General features: G+C 34.1%; 1 protein-coding gene across 4 annotated transcripts; it reads left to right on the top strand.

Moving 5' to 3' along the window:
* Nucleotides 4,477-12,784, top strand: LOC107629340 (nicalin-1). Of its 4 annotated transcripts, none has more exons than XM_016332109.2 (14): nucleotides 4,479-4,880; nucleotides 5,939-6,096; nucleotides 6,591-6,694; nucleotides 8,051-8,117; nucleotides 9,415-9,507; nucleotides 9,585-9,749; nucleotides 9,853-9,993; nucleotides 10,085-10,162; nucleotides 10,553-10,665; nucleotides 10,744-10,804; nucleotides 11,241-11,408; nucleotides 11,703-11,804; nucleotides 12,157-12,246; nucleotides 12,329-12,784. In XM_016332109.2, exons 1-14 carry the CDS (start codon nucleotides 4,601-4,603, stop codon nucleotides 12,389-12,391), a joined length of 1,683 nt encoding a protein of 560 aa, XP_016187595.1. In that variant the 5' UTR covers nucleotides 4,479-4,600; the 3' UTR covers nucleotides 12,392-12,784. The 4 variants fall into 4 exon arrangements, 3 of the variants coding, with proteins under 3 accessions (XP_016187595.1, XP_016187594.1, XP_020973377.1); XM_016332108.2 differs by having other exon boundaries at nucleotides 4,480-4,880; nucleotides 5,927-6,096; XR_002358641.1 differs by lacking the exon at nucleotides 12,329-12,784 and having other exon boundaries at nucleotides 4,477-4,880; nucleotides 5,927-6,096; nucleotides 10,744-10,865; nucleotides 12,157-12,230.

The following is a 12,784-nucleotide window of genomic DNA, read 5'->3' as shown; positions in this document are numbered from 1 at the left end:
GTATATATAAAAGAAAAGTATATGACTAGAGTGTACAATTAAAAGAATATATTGAAAAGTGTACTAAAAAGTTATGTAATTTTTTTTGGTATATTATGCATATAACCCTAGAGTTTGGTTTTAGTGTAAATACCATAATTTTAGTCACACTTCAAGAAATTTTGTCGGAGAAAATTTGAGTAAATTCATACAAGATTAATATTAAAAATGTGGTGTATATATGTTATAATTTTAAGTCCAACATTTTTGGATGAAAATATCATTACTGAAATTATTGAAACTTAGAACATGACAATTGAGTTTGAAAGATGATCGTAAGTTATTAAGTGGAAAAGGTATAAGCATGGTTTCGAGTTTCGACTAACAATAATAATTCGGAGATAATAAAAAAATAATTTAAAATTATTTTATTTAATATTAATTAATGATTAATTTTTTTTGTCTCTTTAATATTACTGATAATTAAAGTATAGATGATAAGTTAATTCAATGCTAGTTTAACGACAAAAATTCAGGAGTTAGAATTAACCAATCATCATTTGCCAAAAAAACAAAATAATAAAAATTTACAGCTGTTAGTTAAAGTGTCTAATTGTGTAAAAAGGACGGATGTGGACCTATGATATGCTAAATGTTATAAACACAGATATTTAAGGAAAAAATGTGTTATGAATTCTTGTTCCAATATAATAATTGATACATATGAATTTGGATTCTCTAAAACTTTAGAAGATAAAGTGTGATTTTCTACTCTTAAATAGTTTCTCTCTCATATTTATTCTTAGTCTTACCTATAAAATAAATGGTGAAAGATCACACTTTACTCTCTAAAATGAAATTCAAACTTTAGAGAATCCAAATCTAATACATATATATTGATAATTATTACTATAATAATCACTAACAATTTCACTAAATATATCTATTGTATCAACTTTTTATTATACCAACTATATTTAACCTAATCCTAATTAACTTAATCCACCAATATTATATTATATTCTAATATCCACCTCAAACTCAAATGAGAATGAAAAATACTATCTTAAATTTAAAAACTAAATTTCAAAAGCAAATAAGATGATGAATCTTGATAAAAATATCAGTTGTCTGATTTATAGTTCTAACAATTATTAGACGAATAATATCAATAAAAAATTATTATTATAAAAAATGACAGTCATTCTTAATGTATTTGATATGCTCATAAATAATATCATTATTAGCAATGTGAATAGCATTTTTGTTATCACAATAGAAATTAGTGAGAGAAGATGGAGTAATTTCCAAATATTCAAGAAGCCCATAAATTACAATGATTTTAATAGAAGTGTCGACCAAAGCACGATATTCTGCTTTTATGCTTGATTGAAAGATAAAAATTTATTTTTTGGCACACCAAGATATTAGAGAGTCACTAAGAAACAAAAATAATCAATAGTGGAACAAAGATTAATGGAATCACTAATCCAATCAACATATGAAACAACGGCATAATGAGTAATGAGTGGTGCTAATAAGAATCGGCTAATAACGTAAACAATAGAAGTAATATCTAGTTGAGTAATAGTTAGCTAAACAAGTCCGCAATCCATTATCTGTGGTGAGTGGGATTATCCAAAGCAATTAATAGGAGTAATAAAGCGAGCATTAGATTCAAGAGGAGTAGATTCTATGCAACTATTAGTTATCTCAGCCCTATAACAAGAAGATTAAATGCATACTTTGTCTGAAAAAGATAGATGCCATCATAAGACGAGATAACTTCAAGGCCAAAAAAATAACTAAAAGATCTAAGACTTTTCATCTTAAAATGGTGGTGAAGGATTGTTTTTAGATTAGTGATGCTATCTGTAACACCCTAACTATCAAAATGTTACACTTCCGGCTGCGCCACTCTAATAGCTCGGGTATTACGACAACTCTTAAAATATTTAATACTAAAATATGAGCCTGTTTAACACTTAAACTGAATTTTTCGAACCATTTTTCAAAACATACATCTATACTAATATCAATACTTACAAAGAATATGTATATATACATATTAATGATTTTACAAGTATTAACTAATACAATTCATATCTCTCTTACAGAATGTATAAAGATAAAGGCGAGGGAAAACATAGATACTAAAACAATCCAATACATCATATAAACGGAAAAACAGAATAAACTCTTCGTGACTTCCTCTTCCATATCCTAAAAAAGAAACACCTGTAGAGGAGTGAGAACATCGCCCTCGAAAGTGTTCTCACTATAGGGTTGCAGAATTACTATAATAGGATACGTGAAAATAAAATCGTTACAGTGATTAATAACCGCCTTATGCATCTTTTCAAAACCAAAGATTTAATATCAAAGTTTCGAAATTCTTTCTGGAAGAGAAAACTGTTAACTCTTCAAAAATTCGAAAGCCTTTCTAAAAGTTTAGTTTTTCATACTTTTATAAGCCAAAAAAACACAACCCAAACACGGCATTCGGCCCATCTCATAATCAGTCACGGCCTTAGACCCAAACAATTCAATCCACAACCAATCCATCACAATCCAACAGAGTTTCAGTCGCAAACACAAATAGAAAAGCTCAAGCAGAAACAGGCAGTTACATCAAATGAAACAATTAACAGTTAAACACAATTAATCACATAGGCAAACCAAGTACAATATGCACAACCAAACAAGGTCACATAGATGCATATGATGAATGCATGTTCTAGTGGTTGATGAGTCTCATCTATCGGTTATAAAGCCAACCCGACAAGTCCTGGTAGCTAACCATTGGACTGTCCCTCTGTCGTGCATCCCCAACCCGAGTTATTCACAATCATAATCATAATCACACAACACCCACACTGGTGTTTATCCATGGGAGCGAGCTCATCCGGAACTTTCATAGTGTCCGGCCACACTTACGACATAGGGTCAGCAGAGTATCGAGTCTCAACCTGGAGCACGTGGTGGCTAGCCACTACTTTTACCCAGAGAAACTCGTATCTCAGATAATTGGAAGTGCAACAATCACTTTATCAACTTAATAATCATCCATATTCATACTCAGTCATCCGCCTCATAACATATTCCACAATCAGCCATAATTCATTATTATATACAACCATTCCGGCTCATAACATATTTCACAATCAGCCATAATTCATTATCATATACAGTCATTCCGGCTCATAACATAATAGCACTTCCATCATCCAACATCATAAAACTCATAAAATCATCATTCAAGCCATAAATCACTTTTCTTTGAAATCAAATTCAATTCATCCCAGTCTTAACTTCAAAAATCCACATTTCTCAAATCACTTCTAGCTTATAAGCCATCTTTCTAAAAAAAAAAATTCCTCTTTCAAGACAAGCCATATTTTCACTACATCCTTCTAAAACTTCCAAACGATTCAGCAACTAGGCCAAATTAAAAATCTCTTTTGAAAGATCTAACCAGTCATCCTAAAATAGAATTTGGTAATAGAAATTTCTCAGTAGAGTCTCAAGACTTTAGAAAAGTACAACCTATCTCAATTTCTTAAAGATTTATTGGAACTCTTAAAATCATAGATTCTTGATTTAAATAAATAGAAATAGAATTTATTATAAAACCGAATCATATAAAGTCACAGGTCCCAACTCAATCCAAAACCAATTCACTTGAAACGGAGCCAATCCATTTAAATCAAAATCACTTTCAGGTTCCTTCTTAAAACCAATTCTCAGACTTCTCCCAAAATGTCACAAACGCAATTATTCAATCAAAAGTCTAATTTCTTTTAAAATCACTAAAAGCTCCTCTAAACGAAATCCTTAAGTCCAACTAAAAGCAAAAGCCCTTTTTATATTAAAAAATCAATATTAGAACATAATACTTTCCTTCAGTGATTCAAAATGGTAAAATAATTCCTTTCTAAGTAAATCGAACTCAAGACATATAGTTTACTTAAATAAATTAAACTAAAAAACATAACTAATTTTTTAATAAATCAAATAATACAATTTCTCAAATCCAAACATTTCTAAATAACTTTTCAAACAAAGTCTAAGATTTTTATAGAAATTTCGGCAGCACCTCTCTTAAAATTTGGACTTTGCCACCCTTTTCGGGTCCCAACCAAACCATTCCACAATCATTTTCAACGGTCCAAAACCCAAAATCAGTTCAAAAGCAAGCTAAATCCAATAGTCACCTTATTTTCATATCTCAAGGAAATTGTTTCCAGATCAAATAATTATCAACCGATTAAACTCATTTACGAAACTTTAAAGAAACAGTTAAGCAACAATCCATTTATCAAAATCAAACAATAATCCAATCAAACATATAATCATATTCATTCAAGCCAGCCAGACAATACATAAGACTTATACAATCACTAAATCTGTATATTATAATTATTCTAAATCATAAAATTAAGTTTTAAATAAAAATATTTTTCCCATCTGCGCCCAAAAGAACACAACTACAAGAGCAACGAAACCCACAACATAGGTTGTGGGCCCTTAAAACTCTACACTACCGCCACAAGTCACAGCCACATTGTTCTTTTCTGCTCTTTTGAAAAACCCTAATCGGAACCAGATCTCTACGTTGGCCATGGCGCCTAGAAAATCACCGCGCGAGCGCCAAATGCTGGTACTCGAGTCGGTCATCGCCCTCGTGTTCGTGCTGGTAGCCTGCGTCGAGCTCTGCGACGGCGCCACCGTCGTCGATGTCTACCGTCTCATTCAGTACGACATATCCGGCGCCCCCTTCGGATCTCGCCTCGCCGGACTCAATCACCACGCCACCTCCCTCCACTTCTCTCCGCACGCCGATCTCTCTCGCACAGTACTTCTCATTCCTCTTCGCGAGTTCAACATCTCCTTCGTCAAAGGTTCTTCTACTTAACTTTTTCTTCATCATCTTTGTTTTAGGTTTGTTAGTTTGTGCTGGGACTTGACATAAAATAACTTTTATGCTGCTTAACGTAGTTCGAAGTTAAGTATGCTACGAATCGCGTTTAAGGAAAGGTGATTTTATTTTATTTTATATTCTTATTTTTTATGGTAAGGCGTTTCAAACACTATTAAATAGGCGTCCGTTTGTCTGTTCTTCAGATTTTAATGTTCGAGGTGGATGATTGATCTTCAGTGTTGATTTTGGTTTATAATTTGATTAGCTAAGAGTTATGAAAAGATGGATTCAGGTTAATTCCTAGTTTGGGGTTTACCAAAATATTGACAAAATTTGATTAGGCCTTTATTTTTTTTTTTTTGTTTTAATAATAATAATAATGATGATGATAATAATAATTTATAGATTATTGTTAGACATTCTAATGGACTTGGCTTCTTTTAATGTTATAAGAGGATATTTTTTAACTTGTGTGCGAGAAGAATGCAGAACAGACGGGGAATAGTAATAGAAGTGTTGAACTACAACGGGGTCTTATAGTTCGGAAGTGCTTGTTAGAGATCGAGAGTAAGAGATAATATGCTGGATGGTTAAGGTGTCTATCCTTTTAGTAGTGTTATATAGTCAGATGGGGACTATGACAACTTAATATCTGGCCATACAGGCAACTTAGTGACCTATAGTATTAGTTTTGGATTTTGGACATTTTACGGGGATCTTGTTTAAGCAGGGGAAATATTAGTTTTGGACTTTGGACATTTTACGGGGATCTTGTTTAAGCAGGGGAAGTATGTTCTATTTGAGTTTATAGGTTGGCAAAGGTGTCTAACTTTCTCTGCTGGCATCAACCCAAGAAATATGTTATATAATAGTCAACCTCTAGATATAATTACTAAACGATCAAAGCTGAATGCCTTGTATTTCTTGTCACTATACTTTATATTGATTCTTATATGAAGAATTCCATTCTGTTTTGAACTACTAAATTTGCCAAATTTGTTATTTTCTGTGCCAATTTTGTGGCAGAATATATTGCAGAAAACAAGCCTCTGGGGGGTTTGTTATTCTTGCTGCCACAGATATTCAATTTTGAAAATAAAGGTGAAGTGGGAAGTAACCATTTAGATGGAACTGAAGAGTTGCTGAAGAATGTGTTGGCTGAACTTGAACAGATACTTATACGTACCAACTTACCTGTGAGTGAATTTAAGATGGTTTAATTTGTTCTGAGATTATTATCATTACTTTTATCTTTCGGAGTGTTTTTTATAAAACTGAAGTGGGATAGAAAAGTCAACTGATTTGTTCATGAATAATGAATTCCTAAACAATGTTTCTATGTTACTGAGTTAGATTGCCTTGGAAGGTATTTTTTGTTGTGAATTATCCATGTGATGAAGTGCTTTTTATAAAATAACTTCTTTCTTCTAAAAAAATGTCTTCCAAATGATCCAAAAAGGAAATAATTACTTTATACCATTTTGATACAAAGGAATGCGTTTGTTGTTTCTTTTTGTGTGGGGTGACAACCTTTTGTGTGATGCTAAGGAATTTGTGCTGTAACTATTGTTGTTCATGAGGCATTGTTTGATTCACGTAACTGGCTGTCTCATTATCCTTTTATCTTTATCAGTTTATATTTTTCATTTGATAAAAGTGTAACCTTTTAAGGTGTTGCATCTTTTTACAGTATCCTGTTTATTTTGCTTTTGAGGATGACAACATTAATGCTGTATTAGCTGATATCAAGAAGAGTGATATCACTGGTCAGCCAGCTACTGCAACTACTGGCGGGTGAGTTCAACTCTAACAAATTCAATGCTTTAATTAAATTTTGCAAAACCTTTTTAATGGTCAAGGAATGAAGTGGACTGAATGATTTGCTTAATTGGATATCCATACTTAATTACCTTATGTATTTCCAACTTTTTAAGTATTAGAACATGTATTGTTGAACTTGAACACCTCATGTTCCTGTCGTTTGGATTATGTTTTGTTATGTCAAGGTATTCAAAGGCGATAGGCGCCAAAAGGTGCACGTCTCAATAAACAAAGGCTTTAGAAAGTAGTAGAATACACATTTTCTTTTGATACAACAACAAAGTCTTATTTTACTACGTGGGATCATCTATATGGATAAAACGACGCTATTGAGCTCTGTCATGTATCATGATAGTGAGATTGTTTATACATAGATTTTCTTTGACCACCTCATGTATGGCCTTTTTTTATTTTCCTCTACCTTTCGTCCTCTGTCTACCTTCCATTTCATCCATCCTCCTAACTGTGTGCTCTGTCAATCTTCTTTTCACATGTCCAAACAACCTGAGATGAGATTCTACTATCTTTTTTTATACATAATATAATTTGCATGTCTATTGTGCATAGAAAACTAAACAATTCATAATGATAATTAGGCTTCATAAATCCTTTAAGAATAATAATGTTCCTAATAGGCTTCATAATAATAGGTTATAACCAAAAACTATTAATGGAATACCGAAAATTTACCAAAAGAGAAAAGCTCTGAAAGTTTATCAACGAAAAGAGAGATTAGATTTAGTGTGCATCCATGGAGTCATAAAAAACGAAGAGGTGGTCCAGTGGTGCCCCGCTAACATCTCAGCTTTTGCTGTGATGAAGGTCAATCAGTGGTCTTCTGTCTTGTCTACAGGTTGCTTTTGAAAGATTTGACTCTTTGGATAAAACCTAATATCTTTTAGGGTAGTAGGGGTATATATCTAATACTTTATTGAGCTAAGTTGGATAATTTAGTGTATTTTGGGCTGACACTAGGCCCCTTTAACAAAAGTGATGATTTCTCTCATCTAAAATATAGAGAAACAAATTGCTGCCTCATAGCAAGTTGCTCGCCTCGGTGCCTTCTTAGGGCTTCAAAAGTTCCATTTAAGCACAAAGAAAAGCGCCTCAACAAGTGAGAGGCATAGAACCATTTCTTGCCTTGCCTCTAGTGCCTAAGCGCACTCTTGACTACACTGAGTTATGTACTGATTTAATGTTGCTGCTTTCTTTCCTAATCATTTTGTTTTCCCTTTTGTTATTTTGGGTTTTTCTTCCGAATGCTGTGCCATTTGCACGTTTATTTTTGGGAGTAACATTTTGTTTATTTTTTTCACGGATTTGTTGCAGATACAAATTTGTTGTTTCAGCTCTAGAACCAAAGAGTCTTGTCTCTCCATCCATTACCAACATTCAGGTTTTTGTTTGACCAATTTTAGAGAAATAATATGTGGATAAGTACTACTGGTGATGGAATTTTAGATTGTGTACAGTAGCTTTGAAATCTGAAGCTTTTAAACATCGTACTGTGCTTCTCTGGAAAAATCAAATTGATTTGATTTTATTAATGAAAATGCTTATTAAGACCATAGTTTTTAATTGCGCATTACGGCTCATGGCGGTAAGCCAAAAATCCGCCATAAAATTATGGCGAGTGGCATTGCGGGAAATGGCGGACTACCTAAATAATACATGTATATGCACAAAAAACATGCAGAAAAATTCTGAAAGTAATAAATTATAAAAGCTAATCAATTTATGCAACTTTCTACTCATAAGGCATCCAATTAATTCAGCAAATGCAGTAGCAAATTAAACAAATAAAATAACATCAAGTCATAGTACACCATAGAATATAAGAGGCAGGTGGCAGGGACATTAGAGTCAAGGGCTTGTAAATAAAAGGAAACGGGAAATAGAGGTTTATAATATAATTTATAGCACCAATACTATGTAAATAAAAGGGGAATCGGGAAAGTAAAAAAGGGTAGGAAGACCAGAAGTCTGGAACAGAAACTAAGTTACGAAGCAGAGAGAGAGAGGGGAACCCGTGGCTTGCAGGGCAGCCCAGAGCAGAGAGGGAGAGATAGAAGAGAGTTTTTGGACCGTTAGAGAGGAAGAGGCAGTTTTCTGAAGAAAGGAGGACGAGGAAGGTGAGTTGTAGCATTTTAGGGTTTCCTAAATGACCAAACTAACCCTCAATTTTTTCAAAAATCCAAAAAAGCCCTGCAATTTCTGCCATTTTTATTGCGGTCCGCCATGGCGCCATTGCAATTGCAATTGCGGCCACCATTTCGCTCTCTGTGGAAAACTCATTGCAGCGACCAGTGTATGGCGGCAAGGAAGATATCCGCCACGCCATAACATTATGGTGCCGCCATAACCGCTTTTTTAAAACACTGATTGAGATTTAAGAGGCATAGTATTTCTTCTGATTTTGCATACTCGTGTCATGAGATTTATACCTATGCATGAAGACAGTTTTATTTATTGTTGTTGGAATATGAGCATATTTTGAGCTGTGAAAATCCTGGTTCTGCTTTATAGACATGTATCACAAATTTAAGGGAAATCACAACTTGTGAAATGGTTTCAGTCCGCTGTATCCACTATATTACACAGCAAACATGCACAAATGTGGCCTGAATTTCAGAACTGTTGGTTTTTGTATAAAACTTTTGTGGATATTGGATGCATATTTTATATGGTTGCAGGGGTGGTTGACAGGACTGAAGGCAGGTGATGATGCACATCAATTACCCACCATCGCAGTAGTGGCATCATATGACACCTTTGGAGCTGCTCCTGTATGTTATTTTATTAATTTCACTAATAATACCAGAGTATATATTGTATGATTGGGTTAAAATATTTGTAATTGTAGGCATTATCAGTGGGAAGTGATAGTAATGGAAGTGGTGTTGTGGCTCTTCTTGAAGTAGCTAGGTTGTTTTCACTTTTGTATTCTAATCCAAAGACCAGAGGCCAATACAATCTGTTGTTTGGGCTAACATCTGGTGGGCCTTACAACTACAATGGAACCCGTAAGGTGATATGTTTTTTTCTGGAAGCTCACTTGCTGATAGGTCTGCCCATTCAGTTGAATTTCTCCATTTGTTATTATAAGTGTTACATAATTTTGCAAATTACAGTGGCTTCGGAGCTTTGATCAACGATTGCGTGAAAGCATTGACTATGCTATTTGCATAGATAGTATTGGCTCCTGGGAGAATGAATTGTGGATTCATGTGTCTAAGCCTCCAGAAAATGCCTACATTAAGCAAATCATGGAAGTAAGCAAATTATCACACTGATCCTGCTTTAGTTAAATGGATTAACTTGTGTTTTTGTCTTAATGACTTCTAATGGAAAATATTGGTGTAGGATTTTTCAAGTGTTGCAGAAGAGTTAGGCTTTAATGTGAATTTGAAGCATAAGAAAATAAATATCTCAAATCCTCGAGTAAGTGTAAAATTCTAGCTTGTGATATTTCTCTTGTTTAGCTCTTAAGCAATTTATAATTATCACTATTAAGTCTCGTGTAGCTCTTCATTATATGTTCAACAAAGAAAAATTTGATTCACGATAATCTGGGGTCGAACCATCCACTTCAATTTCTTTTCTTTGTTGTGTCATTCATAAGATCCTTTTAGATTTGGTTTCTGAATGAATATTTGATGATTTGTTGTTGGTTCTCGAGTGCTTACCACTTTCTTTCTGTAGTCAATATCAGACTGTGCTTCATGTCTCATTGTTGATATGTTACAACATCTATTGCAAGCATGGTCTTCATATATTTTCTGTTTAAATCCTACTGCTAAAGCTGGCATTGAAGTTAGTCATCTTCTGTAGGTAGCTTGGGAGCATGAACAGTTTTCAAGGTTGAGAGTTACTGCTGCCACTCTTTCTGAACTTTCGGCTGCACCTGAACTGCTGGAAAAGACTGGTGGTTTGATTGACAGCAGGTTCTCTTTTGAATTAAATTCCAAAAATTTGTCTTTTGATTCTTTTCTGTACTATTCACCGAGTTCTTCATTGTGCAGGCATTTTGTAGATGAAAAGGCAATTATCAGAGGTGTGAAATTAGTTGCTGAGAGTCTTGCGGTAAGATCAATTCATTCTTTCTTGTCACAGTGGAATTTGCTTCTTTCCTCATCCTTCTTGGGTTTATATTCTCACCTTGTCTTTCCTTATCCATCTCATAATTAAATTTTTAATGTAGCTATAGTATTTATATAGCAATGCATTTCCTGGATGGATCAAACTCCTGTAAAATGAAGAGATTGGTAACGTGAGAAAGTAAGCAATTAGTCACTCTTAGGATAGTGGGACTCAAATGTCATAGAAGTTACAAATTCAATAGTGATTAACTACTCACTTCATCACTTTACCAATCTCCTCATTTTAGAGGATCTTTTTCCTTTCTTGATAGTTGAATACATGTACATTAACTGATATTCTGATACCTGTCTTTCGTATCTACTTTCTGCACACAAAGTTCCTTCTTTTTTTTTTTACCTGTTTTCTTATCTTTCTGCAGCGGCATATTTACGGACATCAAGGAAAGAACATCCAAATCTTTGCAGACAATAGTAACTTGGCTGTAAATCCTTATTATATCCGATCATGGTTAGATGTTTTGTCCCAAACACCTCGAGTGGCACCATTTTTCTCGAAAGATGATCCTTTTGTCATGGCTCTGAAAAAGGTATTTTGCTTGCTGGATCATGTATACCTTGGCATTTGTTTCAAGCTAAGGACAATGGGAATTGGGAAGGTTTTGACGGTGGCTCAGTTAGAGGCTCAGGGGAATGTTTGCAGCTTATTTTTTTTTTATTTCTTGATGTATGTGTTTGCAAAAATCTTAGAATGTCTCCTGTTTTCTGTTGGTAGGCAGTTGGATCTGCTTTGGGTTATGTTCTAAGTGCTAATGTGGTGAGATGTTTCTGATGTAGATTATCTCCATGCTTGTATACTTATCAAGTGTTCTACATTCCTGTAGGAATTAGAAGATCATACAGATGAGGTCAATCTGCAACGCGAAGCTCTAGATGGGATGTTCACATTTTATGATTCTACTAGCGCAAAGCTGAACATATATCAGGTATTTGGAGTTTCTTCTTTATACCATTTTTCTGAATGGGAAGTTCAACAGTTGGCACTTTTCTCTTTTCTGCATTTTGAGTGGCTTAAAGCAAACTTGAAAGGGTATTCGTTTGACAATTTTGCTATGACTATTGCAAGTCCTGACCATCAATTTCTTGGGGATGCAACAATTTTTTGGTGATCTGATTTACCTTTTCCCTTGCTTTTTTTTTAATGGACATCCTTTAAAGGGGGTTTGTTTTTTACAGCAAAAGGACTTTCTATTTCCAATTAAATATCTTGCTTTTGATTATAAATAAAATTAAACATAATCGGTTTGTCTTGATAGTAATTGTTTTATGCTTTTACAGGTTGCCAGTGTCACATTTGACTTGTTATTGCTTCTAGTACTGGGGTCGTATTTAATTGTGCTGTTCAGTTTCTTGGTCATCACAACTAGGGTACCTATTTATTATCCAACATCTGTTGCAAACCTTTCGATAGCTTGTTTCTGTGCACTAAATTTTAATGATGCTCTGTCAGGGTCTTGATGATCTGATCAGTTTATTTCGGCGGCCTCCCTCACGAAAAGTGAAGACTGCATAATTACCGGCAGGTTTTTCTTGGAGGGTTTTTTTGCACAGTTCTCATGCTTCAATCTCAATAGTTTCTAATCTAAGAAATTACACAGGATGAGGTTTCCATGAGAAGTTCTATACAGGAACCCGTCATTTGTTGAAGTTGGTTGGATTAGTTGTTAAAACAGAATGTTATCTTTGGCCGTGCTAAAATATGGAGACCGAAATTTTGATACTTTGCACGTCATTCTGCAGTGGAAATACTAAATGCTTGCGGTGTGAATTAGGTGAAAGTTACGGTGATGCTATTTTTTTTCCTCATGTGATGAAGTGAGTTGGCATACAACGGATGGCTGCACGTTATGCTTTTTTTTCTTGGAACTCTTATATTCCTATAAAGGGTGGGTCAGGATTGGATTTA

This window comes from Arachis ipaensis, chromosome B03 (assembly GCF_000816755.2).
Source record: "Arachis ipaensis cultivar K30076 chromosome B03, Araip1.1, whole genome shotgun sequence".
NCBI classification, from domain to species: domain Eukaryota; kingdom Viridiplantae; phylum Streptophyta; class Magnoliopsida; order Fabales; family Fabaceae; genus Arachis; species Arachis ipaensis.
The sequence above is the reverse complement of the archived record's forward strand: the minus strand, read 5'-3'. Positions and strand labels throughout refer to the sequence as shown.